Here is a 23,469-nt window from a genome sequence, read left to right as displayed (position 1 = left end):
AGAAAATATTTTTAAGATCATGAGAAACATTTCAAAAGTTTGCGGTCACTTGACTGAATGGCAGTGTATATTATTTTAACTGATTAATAGGGAAAAACAAGTAGAACAAAAAAAACAACATTTATTAAACCTCTTAACAAAGACATTTTACAGTCAAAAATCTGGACATACAAACCTGAAAAGAAAGCATTTATTTGAGATTGAGGTTTAAGGCTCTTCTGAGGTGACGCAGGATTGTAGGTGAAAGTTAGCACATCAGAATGGCAGATGTACAGACGCCGGTTAGACTGGGACACCTCCAAAAATGTTGGCATTTTTCCAGAGCCTGCCGTTTCAAGCAGCAGCCAAGGAAAAAGAAATTACTCTTTCAATAAATTCCCCAACAGGACCCAGACATGCTCAAACCATCTGTCCAGCATACGCTTAGTTCAGACAGACAATCAGACAATTCCTTTTTCCGCCCTCCTAGCTTCTGTCTTGTCGTGTGCCGATTAGCTCTCTCTGCCAATTTACAGTTCATCTGGGTTTAGGGCAGCGTGGTAGGACACAGGAGGCGGTATAATGGAATAGGATGTCAAGGGTGGTCTGTGTCATGGCACAGGTTTGGCCCAGAAAATGGAGAAAGGAGAGAAGCAGGCAGGATTGAGGAGTGGACGAGAGGGGTAGTCATTGTGCTGAATATATTAATGGAGAGAGCCAGACACTGGTCATCAAAAGAGCAAATAATAGATGACCTACGTCTTCAACCTCACCCTTTGACCATGACCAAAGCAGGCAATCACTTAAGAGAGACCCAGAAACCTCTCTTTCCTCTTCCCAAAATGTCCAACTGAGTTTAAATAGTAATTTATATCATGGTTTCTTCACCTTCTTAATAGATGAGGAACTGGAGGCAGATTCTCTACGTTTGCGCTGTGCAAAGGGGAACATGCACAAAATCATATTATAGTATTGATGCAGTCAATACTGGAATTTTGTAAAAGAATGTTTTATATTCACATTTATAACCAAATTATTAGCACACATTTTAAGTAATTAAAATACATTCATGTAAAAATGAACATACAGTAGAAGAATCCAAATGTAATGATTTTTCTAACTTTCTGAACGCAGTATTTAATGTTGCTCATTATAATTTTTGTTAATGTTATTAATTAAATTTAGTGTGTAAAAAAAATTATACCAGCACTCTCTCCAGCCCTGCACATTTGCTACATGGTGTTATTGATTATTTTTATAAAAAAAAGGTATATTCCAGGTTTAATACAAGTTATGCTCAATCAACAGCATTTGCAGCATGTTGATTATCACATTAGAAATTATTGGCATGTTGATTATCACAAAAATTATTTCAACTCTTTTCTGGGTTACAGTGAGGCATATACATAGGAAGAGAATGAGGCCAATCCATAAAAATTAAAACATTCAACTGTTTCAAAAATATATAGCCACAAGACGTAAACAGTGTGCGTTTTAACATTATTTATGTGTAATAAAATGTGGAATACTCTATTCTGATTGGCCAATGGCGCCATCTAGCGGTCTGATATTTCAAAGTAACAACTGCACATTCCAGGATTAAGATACATCAGACTACACTGCGTATTGAGTCATCTTTTCTGCTTCTCGGATTACGATCTCAATGACTAAGCAAACTCAAATCATTGTTTAATGTCCATTTGTTTTTTTATTTGGCAAATTAGTCTTGTAATAAGATGCATAATGAGCAGTCAGATGGCCATCATTTACTAAATAAGCAGCAACAGAACTCAAAAGAAAAACCAGAGGTGAATTTCAGCTGTTCAGGAATTTCTTACATATCACATAATATCAATGCAAATTATTTATGATGTCTATTTATTTATTTGGTTAATAGCCATGTAAGAAGCAGGATAATGTAAAGTCAGCTGGTTGTTATCGCAAAATATACCCCTTAAGGTTGACAACCTCTCCACTTCATGTCGGAGTTACCCTGTCAAGGTTAGTTTTGCGATAACAACTGACTGACTGCATTATCCAGTTTCTGTAGGTCGAAGGAATGAAATTTAAGACTTTTTAAGGCCAAATAACTCTTAAAGAGACGGGTCACAATATATTGTATTCTTAATTAATTTATTTAGTCACTTGTTTTCCAGCAAGATGTGATGCAATAGACCAATGCTTTGGCAATGTCCCTGCTTATGTCAAACACGGAAGTGGTGGCAAAAATCATGCACAAACTTTTAATGGATCATGCTGTTGAAAAATGATTCTGAGAGCTCTAGTTGACAGCATGGCTTCAAGCCATCAACACAGCTGACATGAGATAATTTCAACTCACAACTTTGCATGTTGAATGATATTCACAATGAATGTTAAAAGATCAGCTGTTTATTCTGAAGCATAGTGACAGCAGTCCAGTATTGTTGGAATATTTTTACATTAAAATTCAATATTTTTAATATTTATTTAGATTCAGATACCCAAGTATGTGGCATAGAAGCCCTTGTGACTGTGGAATGATGCTGAATGTGGGTTCAGGGGTGTCCTGAGAGAAAATGTAAAAACATTTGTATATTTTCATTAAAGTGAGAGACTACTCTACCAACTAGTAATTTTAGTATTTCCTTATCCATTCCAGACATCTAATTAATTTTCACAAATTTAGAACAGAAATCGATTTGTTTATAGTTAAATGCTCGTAACATGCTGATTAATAAAAAGATACATTTAGAAGGGAAAAACGTTTTGGTCTAAAAGGTGCTTTGAAACCACGTTAACTCATGTGGTGCTTCATGTCTACACACAGGCAGTGAAAAGAGGCAACGTGTGTGGAGCGGGACAGGGCAGAAATGATGCATGTTTGGTGCCAGAGGACAATATAAGATTACAGCGCAGAAAGATCAGAGCTGTTGTCCACATCACTGTTGTTCTGTCGCGCTCTTCATTAGAGACGATGAGAGGGCGCAACCGTTGTCATGAAGTCTTGCGGTGCGGATGGACTCAATCCGGTGTCTGACGTAACCTAATTGTTAGCAAGGCAGCTAGCGTTAGCAAGGCAGCTAGCATTAGCAATTTCATCCAGTCTGACCCTACGTTACCACTGGCACATTGTGAGCGAAGCTGAGAGCGTTTTCAATTAATTCCTATGAAAGCCGATTGTTATGCTCGCAAGGTGGATCATAGGATTGGCAGCGGTGCTTTACAATTATTGTATCAAAAGGTAATGTAAAATAAGGAAGCGCAACGATTTGAAAGGCGTCAAAAGGCCGCTCCAACCTTGCGTGCTTGCAAATTGTAACATTGACAGCTTTGTCGATTAGAAGCAGGAGCAAGTGTTAGCGCATCACTTGCTAACAGAGATGCAAAATAATGTAATTTGCATTTCTGATTAACGGGTTTATGAAGGTTTATACAGGAGTACATTGTAAGTTCAGTAAAAATGAGCTTCCCTTCGCATGTTCACACTAAACTCAAGTGTCAGCTGCTAAATGCTGGATGCATATGAGAGAGATGACCTCTATTCATGACTAAGACTTTTAAAGGACCCTATTATCCCTTACTTACTAACCTTTTCTGTGTAAAGTTATATCCAGTTTTACAAATTTGTTGCCATGACTGAAAAAATGTAATCCAAGTAATATAGTAGTCTGCCACAAAAACGACAATTTTACAGCTACAACAAAACCCACCAGTTCTAACAGAATTTGTGTATGCTTTTATAAAATTCACATTTCGGCCTTTACACCCTCCAAAAATGTTCCCAATTTTCTTCCCTTTTAAATGCCTCACTGTAACCTTGATTTTTTTAAGAAAAGGAGGGACATGTAGACATTAGTTTTGTGGCAATCAACATTACACCACAACGACAATACTTTAATCTGCAACTTCTCTAAAATACCATACGAATTACCAAGTCATGAAAATTAATTTAGGTAGGTGTTGTAGGGACTTTCCTGAAAACTCACCGAATTTGGAGTGAGCGGAGCTCCAACCACATCAATTATCTGTTCCTTGGCTTCAGTTTTGATCTCATCAGCGCTGGGCCAGGTTTGACTGTCAGGGGCTCCGCTGCTCTCGCTCTGTGGTGTAACGGCGCCCCCTGCTTTCAACAGAGCATCATAGCGATGTCGCAACATCTGCTGTTCATACTCACAGTTACTGTACGCTTGCTTCAGCTCGTATACCAGAACCAGGTCACTTCGGAGTTCATTGAACATCTGCACTATCTCCTCTGTAGGCATGGGGTTATGGTCTTCATTTGAAAGGGAGAAGGTTAAATACAAAATGCAGGTTAAGAACTGTTCTTATGGTCTTATTTTTTTGCAAAATTACATTTCAGATGCTTGATGAGGAACCCTGATGCATTAGAAGCAATACGATGAAGTAGGAAGTCAGAAGAGAGAAGGCCTTTAAAACTTATAATCTGTCAATTTAAATTTAAATGCTCCTCACCCACTCCATGCTCTGTCAGGATTTGTTCAATTGCTTTTATCTTCTTCTGTCCAACTGAGCTGGGTAGCTTCATCTTCAAACACACAAATCAGTTTAAATCAGATAAATCTACAGATTAACTTTTTGATCATCTTAAGTGTTGCTCTTGTGCCCAGGCTGAAATACGGAGTAGATCTCTGGTACAAATCAGCCAATCTGAATTCCATGAGGTGTTGGAATTCTAGCTGGAACATTAACACCTTTAATCTCAGATGGCTACATGGTGGAAAAAAGTGAGAGCAATGGAATGAAAATTGGGTCATCTTTAATTAATAACACCAGAGAAATGCACTTCAGAGAGGGCAGATCAAAACATGTTTATGCACCCAAGTCTGACTAACAGATGACCGGCCACATCTGAGTCACACACTAGCCCCAGTACTGGCCTTAATGCATTTTACATAGAGCGACTTGCCTTCATTACTCTTTAAGAGGAATGCCTTCCTGTGGATAGATTAGTCTAACTATGACTGTGTGAATCAATCAGCTCCTGGCTAATGAGAGAGAAGTTAAATGCCACAAGCTCCCACAGCAAGGAGGGATGTATCATGATATTCTGCATAGATAATAAATTAAGAAATGGATCAGGGGTCAGTTTTGTTGAAGCGTGCAAGTTGATCTTACCCTCTGGCTTCGTAGTGAAACACCAGCAGATTTGAAGTCTGGGAATTTGATGCCTGCAGTTTCAGGGACAGCCTGCAAATATACAGATGAGAAGCATTAGAATTGCTGCAATGTTTCATGTTAGATACCATGGAGTTTATAGTTTTTTTTTACAATATCTTTCTAATTCACACAAAAAAAACTACAGAAAAGAAAGGACATGTATGTGCTTAGATAACTGCTTTTGAAAAAAAAAATAAAAAATACATTTCCATCAATACTTTAACCACCATTAGGGCAGAAATAAAACATGCTTTGTCATCCATGAGGTCCTGATGTATGACAGATTTGAGGGGCCGTTCACACAGGATGTGTTCTTGTGTTAAATAAAAGAAGCTATACAGAGCACAACAGAATGGAAAGCAGCAGGCATGTTTTTAAGTTTAACTTTTTCTAACTTGACATGGTGTCTTAATTGCAGCGCTCATGCACGAGATACTGGTAAAACTGTGAGATGCAAAGCAATGGTCAAAGACATCTGCATGACACATGTACGCAGACAAACTTTAAATACGCACTTTAAAACTAGCACAGACCATACACAAGAACACATCCAGTATAAACAGCCCTTTACACAGGTGGGTAAACTTTGAATTTCGAGTTTATGCAATCAGGGTAGAAAGAGAATAATTACTGTTTTTTCTGTCTCTCGTTTCTGTGGCAGCTTCTTCTTGGTGGCTTTACGTTCAGCTCTGCGCATCTCTGTGGTTGTGTCAGCAGCTGTAATGAGCTTCTGCAGGTCCTGGGCCTTCTTCTCCCGTTCCTTTTTGCGTGTCTCAATCTTCCTCAGCTCCTGCATCAGGTACTCCTCTTCTGCCACCTAAAGGAATGAAAAAGAAGTCCATGGTCTAAATGAGAAAAGGAAATTGTACTTGACGATACATGTAGCCTGCATGTCGTTAAATAGATCACTGCTGTAAGAATTGTTATGCAGGCTGAATATAAAAAAAAACTGAACAAAGAGAGAATTGTGTAAATTAAGGTAATAACTATATGATTTTGTAGGCATTTGCCAAGAGCATTGAGACACTACTTAAAGTAATAGTTCTCCCAAAAAAGTCATTTTCTCATCCTTTACTCATCCCTCATGCCATCCCAGATGTGTATGACTTTCTTCTGCTGAATATAAACAAAGATTTTTAGAAGAATATCTCAGCTCTGTAGGTCTATACAATGCAAGTGAGTAAATATATTTTGAAGTTCTAAAAGCACATAAAGCATTAAAGTAATACATTCGACTCCAATGGTTTAATCCATATCTTCAGAAGCGTTATGATAGATGTGGGTGTGGAAAATATCAATATTATGTCATTTTTTTAGGTAAGGTCTCACCTGCTCTGGAGTACGGTTAAAGAGTCTTTCTAGCTGCTCTTTCCTGCGTCTCTCGTGACCAGCATCAAATATGTAGATCTTGGGCTCTGTCCCTGTTCCTGTTCGAACCTTTGTTAACTTGCCACAAACATTGTAATAACGCTCCTTAAGGTCCTCCACAGAGCGTTTCTGCAAAAAAAATTACAATTGAAATCAGATTAGCCATCCTAATACATATAGCAAGTATGAAAGAAATGTTCACAAATATGTGATTAAAAGGAGTCAGGTTACATTTTTATAGTGTGCCGATTTAATTTTATTGTTGACTAAAATAATGCAGAATCATGAAGAGAAATTTACTCTGTATTGTTGGTGGTCATAGCGATCATGAATAACAATGAACCGCAGGTCAAAACGTTTGCACAAGTCGAATAAATGATCCGTTTCAGCTTTCGTCCATCCGTCATCATGGAGATACATCTGATACTCCTGCTCTGAGTACACAGGCACCTGAACAGTCTTGGAACAGGAATGAAACTTTCAATAAGATGGAAGGACAGGACTCCAAAAATATCTTCCAAAAATGTAAATAATACAGACAATCATGGATTTACTTTTGCATAGATAAATCACTGTCGTCCCTCTTTTCTTTTACTCTGAAACATTGTTTTCAATTTCCTTACCTTGTTGAAACGAGCAAATGGATAATCCTTTCCCTCCTCTGCTGCACGTCTCCAGTGATGGAAGATGGCTCCATCATTTCTGGCTGGATTAGAAAATGGCATCCACTTCCAGGGGCGCACCTTCTTACAGCCTAGCTTTGCCTTCACTGTCCGATATCCCTGTGTTGTGTCACTAGGCAATAGTGGAGGAGCATCTCGACTGGAAATAGAGAAACCATTTGACATGCAGTCATCCTTTAGTGAAACAATATCTGGGTTTCCATCCCTATACTTTTTTTATGTGCATTTTGTGATATTGCATAAACTGCTGGACATAAACGGCAACATGATAATAAAATCTCCAAAATGCACATAAAAATAAATAATAATTTGTTTAGCACCTTTCATACACAAAATGCAGCTCGAAGCTTTATACTTCAAAGTTGGAAGTATAAAACTATACAATTCAACATTTCAGGGAGAGTAAAGCAAATCATAGCAATACAATTTAAATAGTACAAAAATAATACAATTAAAGAAATGTAGAGCATAAGCATTAAAACAAAGCATAAAGTACACTCACCTAAAGGATTATTAGGAACACCATACTAATACTGTGTTTGACCCCCTTTCGCCTTCAGAACTGCCTTAATTCTATGTGGCATTGATTCAACAAGGTGCTGAAAGCATTCTTTAGAAATGTTGACCCATATTGATAGGATAGCATCTTGCAGTTGATGGAGATTTGTGGGATGCACATCCAGGGCACAAAGCTCCCGTTCCACCACATCCCAAAGATGCTCTATTGGGTTGAGATCTGGTGACTGTGGGGGCCATTTTAGTACAGTGAACTCATTGTCATGTTCAAGAAACCAATTTGAAATGATTTGAGCTTTGTGACATGGTGCATTATCCTGCTGGAAGTAGCCATCAGAGGATGGGTACATGGTGGCCATAAAGGGATGGACATGGTCAGAAACAATGCTCAGGTAGGCCGTGGCATTTAAACGATGCCCAATTGGCACTAAGGGGCCTAAAGTGTGCCAAGAAAACATCCCCCACATCATTACACCACCACCACCAGCCTACACAGTGGTAACAAGGCATGATGGATCCATGTTCTCATTCTGTTTACGCCAAATTCTGACTCTACCATCTGAATGTCTCAACAGAAATCGAGACTCATCAGACCAGGCAACATTTTTCTAGTCTTCAACTGTCCAAATTTGGTGAGCTCTTGCAAATTGTAGCCTCTTTTTCCTATTTGTAGTGGAGATGAGTGGTACCCGGTGGGGTCTTCTGCTGTTGTAGCCCATCCTGCCTCAAGGTTGTGCGTGTTGTGGCTTCACAAATGCTTTGCTGCATACCTCGGTTGTAACGAGTGGTTATTTCAGGCAAAGTTGCTCTTCTATCAGCTTGAATCAGTCGGCCCATTCTCCTCTGACCTCTAGCATCAACAAGGCATTTTCAGCCCACAGGACTGCCGCATACTGGATGTTTTTCCCTTTTCACACCATTCTTTGTAAACCCTAGAAATGGTTGTGTGTGAAAATCCCAGTAACTGAGCAGATTGTGAAATACTCAGACCGGCCCGTCTGGCACCAACAACCATGCCACGCTCAAAATTGCTTAAATCACCTTTCTTTCCCATTCTGACATTCAGTTTGGAGTTCAGGAGATTGTCTTGACCAGGACCACACCCCTAAATGCATTGAAGCAACTGCCATGTGATTGGTTGATTAGATAATTGCATTAATGAGAAATTGAACAGGTGTTCCTAATAATCCTTTAGGTGAGTGTATATGCTAGCTTGGAGAGGATCATTTTTTTATTCAGACTTCACTCTTGTTAATAAATGAACAGCAACACCTGTGTGAGTCTGTGAGATGCACGTTAAACTCTTAAAGTGACAATACCAATACAGCGCTTGTTATTAGATGAATGTAAACTCAATGTTATTACTTGTTAATTAGGACCCGAGCACCGAGGTGTGAGGACTCTATTGTATCTGCTCCATTTATTATTATTCCATATTCTTTTCCCAAATGAATCACATTTTTGAGGGCCTAAACATATTCGAAAACTCATGAAAATTGACATCTGTTATGGGTTTCAGAATTAGGTGTAGCAAAATGGCTTGATAGCACCACCTACACACATTCAACGATGTGCGCTTTGCGGTACATTTCACCTACACGTATGAATATCAGTAAACATATGTAACAAATAGTCTCTTGGACCAATGCCCTAAACTCAACAGGAAGTCAGCCATTTTTATTTTTCTCTTAAATTTTTGCTCAGTTTTTACCATTTCCAGGCCTCTTTAACTGTAACGAACTCCTCCTAGAGATTTAATCAGATCTACTTCATATTTGGTTATTCTAATCTATAGGCCTTGGCGATGCTAAATTGCGAAGCTTTTGTGTTTTCACTGCATGGCGTGGTCGTGACGATTTGACAAAGTTCGATGTTTTGCCATGAAACAGGAAGTGGTAACTCAAACATACAATGTCCAATCTGCTTCAAACTTTACATGTTTTATAAGAGTCCCGGCCTGAATACTTCTATATGCCAATATTCAGTTATAGTCATAGCGCCACCTACTGGAAACAGGAAATAACATGTTTTACACTGTGATACACTCAACATTTAAGTGCTAAAAATTGCAAAAAACATTGGAGTGACATTCCCCTGGCACAGCAGCCGCAACGTGCACCAGGGTGCGAGGGCCCGTTAATCGCTGCTTGCAGCTTTAATTGCACACATTATTTCAAACACTGACATTGTTCTGGGATTAATGGGGCGAAACATCCGTGATAGGTGGCTCCCAGCCGATGACCCCGCAGCTGGACAACTGACAAGCAGTAATGTCCATCAGGTTTAGACATTTACCTGTCCATCTGAGTTATATATATAATATACCTCACAGTGATGTGTAATTGGAGAAAAAAAAAAAGTAATGAAAGCTGTCATACTTTTTGTCAGAATAGAGCAAGGCATAAACTTCTCTGTGCATTCCTTCTGGTCTCTTGAATGTCAAGGTCTCTGTAACTTTCTTGGCTTTTTTCTACAAGAATAAGAACGAAAATTGTTTCAATTATATAATGTTAAGACAATTCTATGTATCTAAACATGCAGTATCTGAAGGTGTTTGTTCTTATCTGCGACAGAAATTAGATACCTTGTCTGAGTTGATGATGTCTTTCTTACTGATGGGTCCTGAATCATTGTCTCCTCCTGCTAGTTCCAAAATATCCCTCACATCAGCACCGGTCGCCATGGTGAGCACCTAAACTGAAGGACAAGACATGATAACCAAAGAAATTATCACAAACTACAGGGAGGGATGGCATATATGGTGATGTGAAAAAGCATTTGCTCCCTTCCTGATTTCCTCTATTTTTGTGTATTTCTCATTCTAAATTGTTTTAGGTCTTCAAAGGAGATATAACATAAAACAAAGGCAACCTGAGTAAACACAAAATATAGTTTTCAAATATATCTATATTTTTTTTTTTTTTGTTGAAGCAAAAAAAATATATCCAACACCTATATCACCCATGTGAAAAACGCTCCCTTTAACTTAATAGCTGGTTGTGCCACCTTTAGCAGCAACAACTGCAACCAAATGCTTCTGATAACTGGAAATCAGTCTTTCATAATGCTGTGATGAAATGTAGCCCACTCCTCTTTGCAGAACTGCTTTGGTTCAGCCACACTGGAGGGTTTTCGAGCATGAACTGACCATTTAACGTCCTGCCTCATCATCTCAATCGGGTTCAAGTCAGGCTTTGACTAGGCCACTCCAAAACTTTAATTTAGCTTCTTCTGAGCCATTCAGAGGTGTACTTACTCCTATGCTTTGGATCATTGTCTTGATGCATAATCCAGTTATGCTTGAGCTTCAACTCACGGACGATGACCGGATGTTCTCCTTTAGGATTTTCTAGTAGAGAGCAGAATTCATGTTTCCCTCAATTATTGCAAGTCAACCTGGCCCTGAAGCAGCAAAGCATCCCCACAACATCACACTCACACCACCATGCTTGACCACAGGTATGATGTTCTTATTGTGGAATTCTGTGTTTGATTTATGCCAGATGTAACAGGACACTTTCAAACGGGTCTTTCAAACAGTTCCACTTTCATCTCATCAGTCCACAGAACATTCTCCCAAAAGGTTTTGCCAAATTTTAGACAGCCTTAATGTTCTTCTGGGTTAGCAGTTGTTTTTGCCTCGCCAGTCTTCCATGGATGGTGTTTTTGGCCAGTGTCTTTCTGATAACGGAGTAATGAACAGTGACTTTTATTGATGTGAGAGAGGTCTGCAGTTCCTTGGATGTTGTCCTTGGCTTTTTTGTAACTTGCTGGATGAGTCATCGCTGGCAGGTCGGATACTTCTGGGAAGGTTCACTAATGTGCCAAGTTATCTCCATTTGGAGATAATGGCTCTCGCTCATATGGAGTTTCAGAGCCTTAGAAATAGCTTTGTAACCCTTCCTAGACTGATGTATTTAAATCACCCTTTTCCTTATTTCTGGAATTATCTTTCGACCTTGGCATAGCGTGCTACTGGGTTAGACCTTTAAGCAAACTTCATGTTGCTGAAAAAGTTCAATTAAGGTGTTGATTTGATTGGCAGTACTCAGGCCTGTGTGTGTCTAGTGCTGCTGAACCCCACTATGAACGCATTTTCGTAGATTTGGGGATTTAGTAACTAAGGGGGCAAATACTTTAACATTTATTTAAATTTTGTTTGAATTTTTGAAACTATTTAGTGTGAGATTTCTTCTGTTTCGGTGTATATAAGGATGGGAGCAAATACTTATTCACATCGCTGTAATATAATGATCTGGTTCGTTTGCTTTGATAACAGTCACGAAATGTCTTTGTTGAAATGTGTCTTGCTGCCTAGTGATTTATCTAACCTTCATTTACCCATCATTAAACCAAATATCATGGGATTGTTTGAGTAGGTAGAGGGAAAGGGAATTGTAAAGTTATAAAGCACAGCAGTAGGGGACCAAGATACCACAGAATCGCCTATGTAGTGTAGTACTATTAGTTAGCGTCAGCGCTAGTATGGTCAAACACAGCAAGCTCGAAATCAATGAGCTTACAGGCTAACTAACCGGCGGGAATCGCAAAGAGCTGACATTGTCCTTCCAGAACTATATTTACAAACTGTAAGTGTATCGAATGTATAATATGTTCTTACCTGAAAACTATGCACACAGTCTGTAAATCTTAAAAAAAATACGTGTTTGTTTTAAATTACAATAATGTTAGCTGAAATGCTAACAACTGTAGTGAATCAATGGCGGATGTATTTCTTTTCTTCTATGGTAGGTCTCTCTGCGCCTCGTTACAATAGTGTACATGATCGCCGCCTATTGGCCAAAGGGTTCAGAACTAGACAAAAAATATTTGAGAGTGCCATGTTTCACATGTTCTTGTTTTTGAAGGAAGCATCAAACAAACGACAACAGGATAGGTTTATCAGTGTCATTAAATCCTTTTATTTGATCAAGTCATTTCTGGGAATATGCAGAAGACAATACGCATGCATATCAAGCAATCCCATTCTCCCAAAACCAATCAAAATTATTGATGCTATGTTTTTGACACAATATGATATATCAGGAGAAAAATAACATATAGAAGAATAACATAATTATGAACAAAATACGGCAGTTAACAATAGCATTTAAAATCACACAGGAAAAAATACTCCCTGATAAGTCATTGCCAATTAATTTTATTAACACAGAAAAACACATAATCATTAACACAGAAAGATGTATACTGCAAAAACAGGCATACAACCTTCTACATTCTGCCTTGATAGGCCTATAGCTATTGTTCTACATTGTCTCAGTGACTATACAGTTTAAGTTAAAAGTTTACATACACTTAGGTTGAAGTCATTAAATCTCATTTTTTAACCACTCCACAGATTTCATATTAGCAAACTTTAGTTTTGGCAAGTCGTTTAGGACATCTACTTTGTGCATAACATGTGTAATTTTTCAAACAATTGTTTATAGTCAGATTGTTTCACTTTTAATTGACTATATTATAATTCCAGTGGGTCAGAAGTAAACTATGCCTTTAAGCAGCTTCAAAAATTCTAGAAAATGATGTCAAGCCTTAAGGAAATTTGCCAATTAGCTTCTGATATAGTCAATTGGAGGAGTACCCTCGGATGTATTTTAAACTTCAAACTCCGTGCCTCTTTGCAAAAAAAATCAGCCAAGACGTCAGATATTTTTTCTTGTCTGGTCCTTGGGAGCAATTTCCAAACGCCTTAAGGTACCACATTCATCTGTACAAACAATAGTACGCAAGTATAAACACCATGGGACTACCCACTCAGGAAGGAGACATATTCTGTCTCCTAGAAATGAACATGGTTTGGTGTAAAAAGTCCAAATCAGTCCCAGAACAACAGCAAAGGACCTTGTGAAGATGCTGGAGGAAACAGTTAGACAAGTATCTATATCCACAGTAAAACGAGTCCTATATTGACATAACCTGAAAGGCTGCAGGGCAAGAAAGAAGCCAATGCTCCAAAACCGTCATAAAAAAAATCCAGACTACAGTTTGCAAGTGCACATGGGGACAAATATCTTATGTTCTGATGAAACAAAAATTTAATTTTTTGCAATAATGACCATCGTTATGTTTGAAAGAAAAGGGTGAGGCTTGCAAGCCGAAGAACACCTTCCCAACTGTGAAGCATGGGGGTGGCAGCATCATGTTGTGGGGGTGCTTTGCTGAGGGACTGGTGCACTTCACAAAATAGATGGCATCATGAGGAAGGAAAATTATGTGGATATTTTGAAGCAACATTTCAAGACATCAGCCAGGAAGTTAAAGCTTGGTCGCAAATGGGTCTTCCAAATGGACAATGACCCCAAGCATACCTCCAAAGTTGTGGCAAAATGGCTTAAGGACACAAAGTCAAGGTATTGGAATGGCCATCACAATGCTCTGACCTCAATCCGATAGAAAATTTGTGGGCAGAACTGATAAAACGTGGGCGAGCAAGGAGGCCTACAAACCTGACTCAGTTACACCATTTCTGTCTGGCGGATTGGGCCAAAATTCCAGCAACTTATTGTAAGAAGCTTGTGGAAGGCTATCCAAAACATTTGACCCAAGTTAAACAATTTAAAGGCAATGCTACCAAATACTAACAAAGTGTATGTAAACTCCTTACCCACTGGAAATATGAATAAATAAATAAAAGCTGAAATAAATCATTTTCTATTATGCTGACATTTCACATTCTTGAAATAAAGATAAAAATAAACAGACAATGTTTTCTAACATTCAATTTCAGAACTTGTGAAAAACTGAGTTTAAATGTATTTGGCTAAGGTGTATGTAAACTTCTGACTTCAACTGTATCAGCGATACATATGATAAATGAAGGACTGAACAGTATTAAATATCATAGAATATTTCTGGTATCTCTTCAGTAATATCAGATTAGCAGAATAACCAAACCACATCTGATTGAAATGGTTGAAGAGCTAAATACCCACATATTCTACTATTTATTGTGAAATAGTGTGTCTGGTAATGGGTCAATTTTTTAATGAATACAAAGCAACAGACATTAGCCATTGTCTGATTTTATTATAAGAAATGCTGACAAAATGTATTAATATAATTATTATTATTATTGCTAAAACACTGCAATTTTCCCCATTGTGGGAGAACATTACAAAATAAACTTGACTGTGCATACAACTAGAAAAAATCCTTTTCATAGTTCCACACTTAAGTTTCAGCCTCCAAATATGTTCTTTTTAAGATTTGTCTGAATTATGAGAGGGGGAGTTTTATTTTTGTGCGTGCATGGTCTCGCTTGACCTCTCTTTCCCTGAGATAAGCCTGCAGCTTGTCTGTCGAAAAACAGACCACAGAGTCACGGTGTTTGGAGGGAGGACGCTCTCCTTGTATCCAGGGGTTTTGGAGGCACTCTGTAGCAGTTGGTCTTGCCCTGATGAAACATGGAGCCACATCAAATACTGCCTATGTCTACATAATAAATCATTCAGTGTGTAACATATTCATTATAGTGTAATTTTGAGATTTGATTCGACAGATTACATGATTTTCTATTTATCTAAAGTTTGATACAGGATAAAATCAAGGCAGAGGCCATTTGCAACAAGTTCAAATATAAACATATGCTATTGATAGATTCTACTTACACTTGTAAATAGCAACAAAAAGCATCTTCTTTGTACTAAGTGCAAATATGTTAGATGCTATTTCTTCCCTAATTAAATAATAACAAACAATACATATGCTGCAGTGATGCCCCTTTACTGTGTTTACTTAGAGACCCACAGAAACACTACACCAACTTCCCGTAAGTTTTTACTACAGTAATTATAGTATGACCATGGCATAGCCACAAAAAGAAACATGTTTGCAATAATAACACAAATAAATCATAGTAAGACTAATAAAACTTAGTCTTCTGCCAAAAACCTGGTTATTACAATACTACTATAATAAAACCATAGTTCATTTTATCCGGATCAAACCTATAAATTCCACGACCTTCACGTGGCCAAATCATTGAGAGGAAATCAACCTTTATATTCATTTTTATTTATTATTATACATAGTATTAAAGGAAATTTTAAGAGTGGAAAATAGTTGCATATTATGCCAATGCAGCGACACTAGGGTGTAGTTCGTCTTCAATTTCTGTGTTTCCACAAGTCTATTGGAGTGCAAATAGCTGCGCTGTGTGGCAGGTGCTACTGTATTTACACTTAGTGCAAATAGTCACTCTGTATAATTAAACTTTATGCTTTTTCATCAACCTAATATTCATTTTCATTTGATTACCGTTTCCCATTAAAGCATCATCTACACATGGTTACAGTCACAGGGTATGTCATTTGAATATAAACATTATTGAAAATAAGGAAACATCTAAACTGTAAATCTGTTTTTACCAGGCTTTGTTGCTCAGGGTGTTCTTCATGAAGTTGATGGCTCCCTCCGAGAGGCCTGGGTAGCAGCGACTGAACTGGATCTTGCCTTTTTTAATGTTGCGATCCCTCTCCCAATTTAAATCAGCGTGAAAGGGACTGTCTGCGCTTAACCTACAGGAGCAATAAAGTGCATGGAAATCCAAATTTTGATAGATTAAGAGAAAGTAAATATTTCTTCTATGCTTTCTCTTTATTTCTAAAGATTATTTAAAATATTTATATAAACAATTTGTTAATGTCCATATAAGTACTGTTAATCTATAATTACTATAATTATTAAATTAATCAAGTACTTACATGATAAAAGCCAAAACACCAACAGCCCATATATCAGTCTCAGGTCCAACTCCTTGTCCTTCCAAGATCTCAGGAGCTTTAGGAAGGACAATATAAACTAACAAACAGAACAGACAATGAAAGGAGTCCCAGAGCCATTTCTAGCTATAAGTGGTATAAGTGGTCGCTTAGGTCCCTCGAGCCACCAGGGGGCCCCACAAAGCAAGATCATTTATTTTAAATTTTTAAATATACTAAAAGCTAAGAGGCTCAATTACACAGTTATAGAGGGCCCCCTTGTGCCCCGAGAGGGAAGGAAGAATATAACTGTCAGAATAGCGTTGTAGCTAAATATGTCAGGCACGCACTTGCTCAAAGGGTTTTTTTTGACATCATCTAAGCACATCTAAAAGTTGGGAGCGAAAAAAGAAAAAGGAAGAGGAGGAGAAACGCAGCCAGACCACTGGTAAGAAGTAAATGTTGGCCAACTACCTGGCTTGATAGTTTTTGTTAGTTGTCATGCATTAAATTGAAATAATTACTTAGTCATACTCTATGATATTTAAAGCTTCTTTGAGCAATGGGTTTAATTACTTGTAATTACTACTGTGTTTAGATTTTAATGAATTAAGCTGTAAAGTTAATGGAACAGCAAAGAACAGAGATTCAAAACTGATTCACATGCTAAACAAACATGGAGATGCAACTGCTATTTAATTGCTATTTAACTATTTTACTAAAGAATGATGAATATAGTCTTAAGTTTTGGCTAATTTCCATGTTGTGAAGCTCTAGTTTAAACACTTGGACCTTGTGCTATAGTATATTTTGAGATCAGTAACTTGATGATACCTGAATGTGCTAAATCTCACTTGCAGATTAGCAGAAATTCTGTTGAGCCAGCTGTTCTATTGGTTGTACGTTGAAGGTGCTATATTTGGGGGCCTCCAAGCAGGATATCCCCTAGGGCCCCCATATGCTCAGAAACGGCCCAGAGTCTCAAACATAAAGGACATCTAAAACAAGAATATCAACAATTCCTATATCCTAGCTCTAATTTACCTTTGTTATCTGATATTTCTTTGATGTGTTCAATGTTCAGAGCCTGTCCCAGAGTGAAGGGCTGAGCGGAGCCCAAATCCACAATCTTTACTACATTTCGGCCTGTCACCAGCATGTTGTCTGACTTTAGGTCCAGGTGTATGATGTGTCGGCTATGTAGGTAATCCACAGCACTCAGAATCTGCTCTAGCAGGTCAGTAACGTGATTTTCAGCATAGAGATCCCTATATGCCGCCAAGAGTAAAGGAATATAGTCATTTTTCCCATATCAACTTTTATCCATACAGTTTCTAAAACTTTACCATATCCACAAATGCTACAGAATATTTAATGTAAATTCACACATATTTATACCGAAGTAATACCAAAGGGAAGTTCACCTAAAAATGTTAATTCCGTCACCCTTTACTCGCCCTCCTGTTTTTTCAATACCAAATTACTTTTTCTTCCACAGAACACAGAAGGATATATTAGGCAGATTGTTAGCCTAAGTCACCATTCACTTTCATTGCATATTTTTTTTGAAAATGAATGGTGATTGAAGCTAATACTTTGCTTATGTAACATCTTTTGTGTTTCACGAAAGATTGAAAGTCACCCAGATTTGGAGCAACACAAAAGAGAGTTAATGATGACAGAATTTTCATTTTTGGTTGAACTAACCCTTTAAACAGTCCTCTATTTGATACTTACCTATCTGCAAGGTTATAGAGAAGCTCTCGTCCTGCGCACAGTTCCTCTATAAGCACCAGGCAGGTGGGGGTGAGAATGGCTGACTGCAGCTGGACAAGTCGAGGGTGGCTCAGCCGGCGAAGCAGTTGATATTCCCTCAAAACCAGTTGCCTCTGCTCTGGCCTGTAAGGGGTCATCTTAGCTGCGAACATCTGAGAGCTGCGGCTATCCTCACACTGGGTTACCACACTGAAACGGCCTCTGTCAACACAGAGACAATTGTGATTATTGTACTGTTTATTATTTGTCTGTTCCTCATACAGTTTTCATTTGGCTTTAGAACAAGATGAAATTTGTAGGCCCCCTAACCCCCCAAAAGACCAATGTATTTTTTGTTTTCTCATGTTCCGGATCAGATCACACCAAGTCAACCGCGTTGCCTTTCAAAGTATATTCTTTTGACTGCAAGCAAATACGACGTATGCACAATATGACTGCTTTGTGATACTGTTTTAGTACAGTGCAGTCAATGGAAGGCGCATGTGCCGATGATGCGCACAGACAAGGACTGTCCGCATACTGAGAAAATCTGAGCCGCGTGTGGGCAGTCTGCACAGACTGTGCTCAGGCCCCCTTGAAAGTTTGCTGAGACCCCTCTAGTGGGCCCCAGCCTCTACTTTTATTATCATACTAATACATTTGAGATTGGTGAACTAGCTATTGAAATGTTTGTCTGGATTCATGCAAGGTAAGCCGTATTGTTACCTGAGTGAATTTAGTTTTTGCAGAATTAAAATTCCATTAGACTGAATTTACATAAACGTGAATAAATACACAGTAGAGAACCTGTTGATTTCGGACAGAAAGCTATAAGTCTTCTCAGTGCCAAGACCTCCAGCTACAGTGATCTTTGAACCAGTGGACTCCATCTGAATGAGAGGAACATGAAAGTCTGCAAAAACAAAAACAAATAAAACATGAGGAACGACTTTAGGTTTTAGCTTTTACAAAGTACAATCATGTCAAGAAGATTAACTTTATGGAGTTGTTTTTGTCTCAGACTGACTGAGGCTTTGACTTTGTTTTTAAGTGAACCCTAAAAATTACCATATCGTAAGGATTTTCGGTTTTAATGAAGTGCCCTATTTTTAAGGAAGATGGTCAACATTATCATACAGGAAGTTGGCATGTTGTTTTAGAGAGTTCCAGTACCCTAGGATAGGCATCTCCTATTAGACGATTATACATTGGCTTCAGGTTGATTATCTTCCCTTGTGGTGCATTGCGTCAGCAGCGTTGAAACAAGGAAGTACTTGCATTTGCATGATCAATGACAATCACGATAAAAGTTAGATTTAGGTTTAGGGTACTGTTTATAAATTATGCATTCCTCTTCAACAATTTGCTTCACAACTCACATTTGGCACCCCTCTGTTCACATTACCAGGGTTGGGGAGTGACGAAATGCATGTAACGGAATTATGTATTTAAAATACAAAATATAAGTAACCACTACAGTTACATTTTAAATCATTTGTAATTAGAATACAGTTACATTCAAAAAGTATTTTGATTACTGAAGAGATTACATTGCATTTTATTGTCATTTGTTTCATGTAATATTTAGTCCTTTCAGATGGAAAACATTTATACATATAAAAGATGCGATCCAAAGTGCATTTGAACAGCAGTGAAACAGTTTCTTATGAAGAGTTACATTCATATGAGCAGACAGAGAAGTATGTTTGAAGTATGTTTGAAGTACGTTTGAAGTAAGTTTGAAGTAAGTTTGGAGCAGAAGAAATAGAAATAAACCTTGCATAAATTGTTAGCTTTACGCTAAGCTAAAATGCTATTTCTAGACATTTTACATGCACATGTTACCAGACACAATCATATTTTTTTTTTATCAAGAAAATTCACGTTGGATCATAATTTCTTTTTTCTAGTAAGACCTTTGATATTAGGGCAAAAATCATATTCTTGATAATAATTTTAGTATTGTTTTCCTGTAAAAATATCTAAAAATCCTTAAAAAAAAAGATTTATTTGATTTAATAAAACAATTTGATTTATCTTGTTTTAGAAAAAACACTGCATAAGATATTTAGGTTTTTCAGAGAATGTATTTTTAACATGTAACGTGTATTTTGTCTTACTGTACTGGCAGAGTTTTTATAGTCAAAGCAAGTGAAAAAATCTACCACTGCTGAAGATGTAATCCAAAGTATTTATAATATATCACTGAGCTTGAGTAATCTAATGGTATACATTATAAATTTAATTTTACAGCATGTATTCTGTAATCTGTAGTGGAATACATTTCAAATGTAACCCTCCCAACCCTGAACATTACACCCAGAAAATCAACAGGAGCTCACACGTGCCCATACACCCAACAACCCTTGCCATTTTGGCCACTGGGGGCAGTTTTTCAAATTTCGGTAAGCACAAACAAATTTTAGCTAAAGAGAAGTCAACCTACTCTTTCAGATTTCAATGTGAGATCAGTCTGAGATAGTTCTATGCTAAGTAAGAGTGACCCAGGAACTGCATTGTTACTAAATTCTGCCTTTGGGTCACTGTTCCTGCAATTGGTGTACTGTAAATTGCCTTGGATAAAAGGCTTCTGCTAAATGAGCATCTCTGTACCTTCATAAGGAGTCGCCATGAAGGCAGGTGGTGATGGGTCGCTGAAAGGTGCCAACCCTGTCTTGGTGAAATAGGACACTCTGAACATATATCCTGGACCTCTTGGGAGAGCATTAGCTGTATAACAGCTGTCTGTAGTATTCTCAGACAATATTCTCCACTCTCCACCTGATAGAAAACATGATACATACTTTATGGAGCACCATGGGAAAAAAAGAACATGCTAAAACAAAAATGCTCATGAAGTCAAATAATATTAATTTTTAGATGTGTCTAGGGTTTAGTCATTATGGATTCTTACCATTTACACTATACTGAATACAATATGTAATTGGCTCATTGGAGACCACTGGTTTCCAGAACACAAGTGCTCCACCCCCTGCAAGCTGAATGACATCTGGCCTTGATGGTTTGACTGGACCTTCTGATAGAATGCCAGAAAACAATACATACTTGCAATATATACAATATTCAAATATTAGGGGAGGGTAAGATTAATGCTGTATTTAATTTACTTTTGTGTATTAGAATTAATGATAACAGAAACATATTGTTCAATCTTGCGACTAGGAGAATGAGCAATTATAATCAAATCAGCTCAACAAATATTTCTATACCTTTGGATTTCTTAAACATTGGCACTTTTAGAGAGAACAGTCTGGACTTCTTCTGAGGACTTCCAGGTGAGGTGGCAGCTGGTTTTATGGCAGAGATGGATGTCATTTTGTCTGGCATGAAATGGGAGGTGCTCTTCACAATTGATCCTGTTAAAAAGAGGTTAAGACTTAATTGTTGAACACTGGAGTAACAGTTAATTTGGTATTTTTTTAAGTATGGTAAATCATAGCTTTGTATGACAAACGGTTGCCTACCTCCTTTCTTCTTTTCTGTTGACTCCTTGCTGGATTGTCGGTTGAACAGTTTTGTAATACTTGAGGCTGAAGCCCTCATCTTCTTCCTTAGGTTTAGAAGAGGCGTCCTGGGCTGCGAGGATACTCCCTCTGCTTGTTTCTTGTCTGAGCCCTCTAGCTGAGGAGAAGAATGGCTAGACCATGAGTGCTTGCGGAAAATCTTCATGAATCCAGCCTTAGATGTTTTCCCACTAGGGGTTTTATCTTGTAGAGCTGGGGCAGAGGCATGTCTCTGAAGAACCTCTTTGCTCTTTACATGTGCTACTGTAGCCCGGACAGGAACCGCTGAAGAGCTTCTTCTCAGAGGGGCATTACCCTTGTTGGTGCCAATCTCATTTGTTCCAGAGCTTAAACTGTGGGTGCGGTGTCTTGGTGGGGCTTGAGGGAGGTCTTGCCGAAGAGATCTCAGAACTCTCTCCATTTCCTCTTCCTCTGAGTCCTGTAGTAGTGAGCATGAAGAGGTCTTTCCAGAGGATCCAGCAATAAAGGTTTCCCCAAGGTATCTTTGAGAGGCAGACTGTTGACTGAGAGAGAGTTCTTCATTTGAGCCTACTCTGCTAGAGGGCTCTGAGCCGTGGTCAAGCGAGTATGACTCTGCTAGTGAGAGCTTTGAGCCAGCCATGCTCTCCTCCTCAACTAAATGTTCTGCTTTTTTTTCAAAGGTCTGCAATTGGCTGTTATCCACAAATGAGCCTCTGGACACTGGCTGATGTACTTCTTTTGGCTCGTGGACCTGTGCTCTCACCTTTGCTATAACAAAGGGGCCCTTCCTTGCAGAAACAGGCGAGCGACGGCAAAGTTGCCTTCTCACTTGGACCTCTTGAATGTTGTCCTCTTCTTTGTCAGAGACATCTGATTTTTGGCTAAATTCGACATTATGTTCATCTCCCTGTGCCCTTTGCTCAGTTGAAGCTGCAGAATGTTGTGTGTACACATCTAATGACCTGCTTCTTCTCTGGGCGTGTATGTTTGGATGGGCAACACTCACTTCAGTATCAAATGAGCTTGACTTCAGCATAGATGAGTGCACTGATCCTCTTCTCTGGCTGCGATTAGCCTCCAAGTCTGGGGAATCTTCCACATACTCTATGAGAGGCTCATTCAGTCTGCCTGAGAGGCTGGAACGGAGGGGCTTACGGCCACGCTCCTGCTTTTTCACTTGGATTTTATCCTGACGCAGCATGTGACGAGCAGAGATGGGCGAGAGCTGCTCAGGGCTGCAGTAAAAGGTGCTCTTGATAAGGCTACGGCGAGGTATCAGAGACCCACCAGTCAATCCCTCATCTCCCTCTGAGAAGCTACTGTCCCTTTGCTCCAAACTGAGAGGCACGGGTGTGAAAACTTCTGTCCCTCTTGATGGAATGATGAGTGGGCCTCTTTCATCTCTACCCTCACCAATAAGCACGTCTTCCTCCTGTTTTAGAGCCATAGGCCTCTTTGACACAAGAGCGTATGGGTCATAATCATCCTCTTCCTCCAAATCATCTTCATCCTCCTGGCTGACCTGCTGGAAGAAGTCCCATGCATCTGCCTCATCATACTCTGAAGAGGACCCACTACTTAATGAGGTGCTGCTGGGCTCCTGGGTTTCCCTTGTGGCTGTAATCGAAACCTCGCGCAGAGGAGCCTCCAACAGCACTGGGATTGGTCTCAGAGTAAGCACAGAGCCAAGACATGTCAAAGAACGCTGGGGGAGAACACAAAAATGTGTACGAAAACATTAAAGAAGAATCCAATGTCTAGTTTTCCTGGATATCATTCAAA

At 38.6% G+C, this 23,469-nt stretch overlaps 2 protein-coding genes across 2 annotated transcripts in view; both read right to left on the bottom strand.

The window, feature by feature from the left end:
* Positions 1 to 68: 68 nt before the first annotated feature.
* Positions 69 to 12,465, bottom strand: LOC127631094 (DNA methyltransferase 1-associated protein 1-like). The gene is made up of 11 exons (XM_052109068.1): positions 12,328 to 12,465; positions 10,291 to 10,403; positions 10,085 to 10,176; positions 7,131 to 7,329; positions 6,808 to 6,966; positions 6,469 to 6,636; positions 5,771 to 5,956; positions 5,098 to 5,169; positions 4,435 to 4,507; positions 3,948 to 4,234; positions 69 to 912 (listed from the first exon to the last, which is right to left on the bottom strand). The coding sequence occupies exons 2-11, from the start codon at positions 10,387 to 10,389 to the stop codon at positions 853 to 855; spliced, it is 1,395 nt and encodes a 464-aa protein (XP_051965028.1). The 5' UTR covers positions 10,390 to 10,403; positions 12,328 to 12,465; the 3' UTR covers positions 69 to 852.
* A 151-nt stretch (positions 12,466 to 12,616) lies between these two features.
* Positions 12,617 to 23,469, bottom strand: part of obscna (obscurin, cytoskeletal calmodulin and titin-interacting RhoGEF a) — a 62,628-nt gene continuing 51,775 nt past the window's right edge. The window contains exons 69-78 of the mRNA XM_052108202.1: positions 21,667 to 23,392; positions 21,412 to 21,558; positions 21,096 to 21,218; positions 20,795 to 20,962; positions 18,989 to 19,094; positions 18,164 to 18,403; positions 17,471 to 17,694; positions 16,430 to 16,526; positions 16,094 to 16,243; positions 12,617 to 15,120 (exon numbers count right to left, since the gene is read on the bottom strand). Coding sequence (XP_051964162.1) covers positions 14,943 to 15,120; positions 16,094 to 16,243; positions 16,430 to 16,526; positions 17,471 to 17,694; positions 18,164 to 18,403; positions 18,989 to 19,094; positions 20,795 to 20,962; positions 21,096 to 21,218; positions 21,412 to 21,558; positions 21,667 to 23,392 — 3,159 coding nt within the window. The 3' untranslated portion in view covers positions 12,617 to 14,942. The remainder of the gene's footprint in view (positions 15,121 to 16,093; positions 16,244 to 16,429; positions 16,527 to 17,470; positions 17,695 to 18,163; positions 18,404 to 18,988; positions 19,095 to 20,794; positions 20,963 to 21,095; positions 21,219 to 21,411; positions 21,559 to 21,666; positions 23,393 to 23,469) is intronic.

The sequence above is a fragment of the Xyrauchen texanus genome, chromosome 37 (assembly GCF_025860055.1).
Source record: "Xyrauchen texanus isolate HMW12.3.18 chromosome 37, RBS_HiC_50CHRs, whole genome shotgun sequence".
Taxonomy (NCBI): domain Eukaryota; kingdom Metazoa; phylum Chordata; class Actinopteri; order Cypriniformes; family Catostomidae; genus Xyrauchen; species Xyrauchen texanus.
Note: the sequence above shows the minus strand (reverse complement) of the source record. Positions and strands in the feature narration are given on the sequence as shown.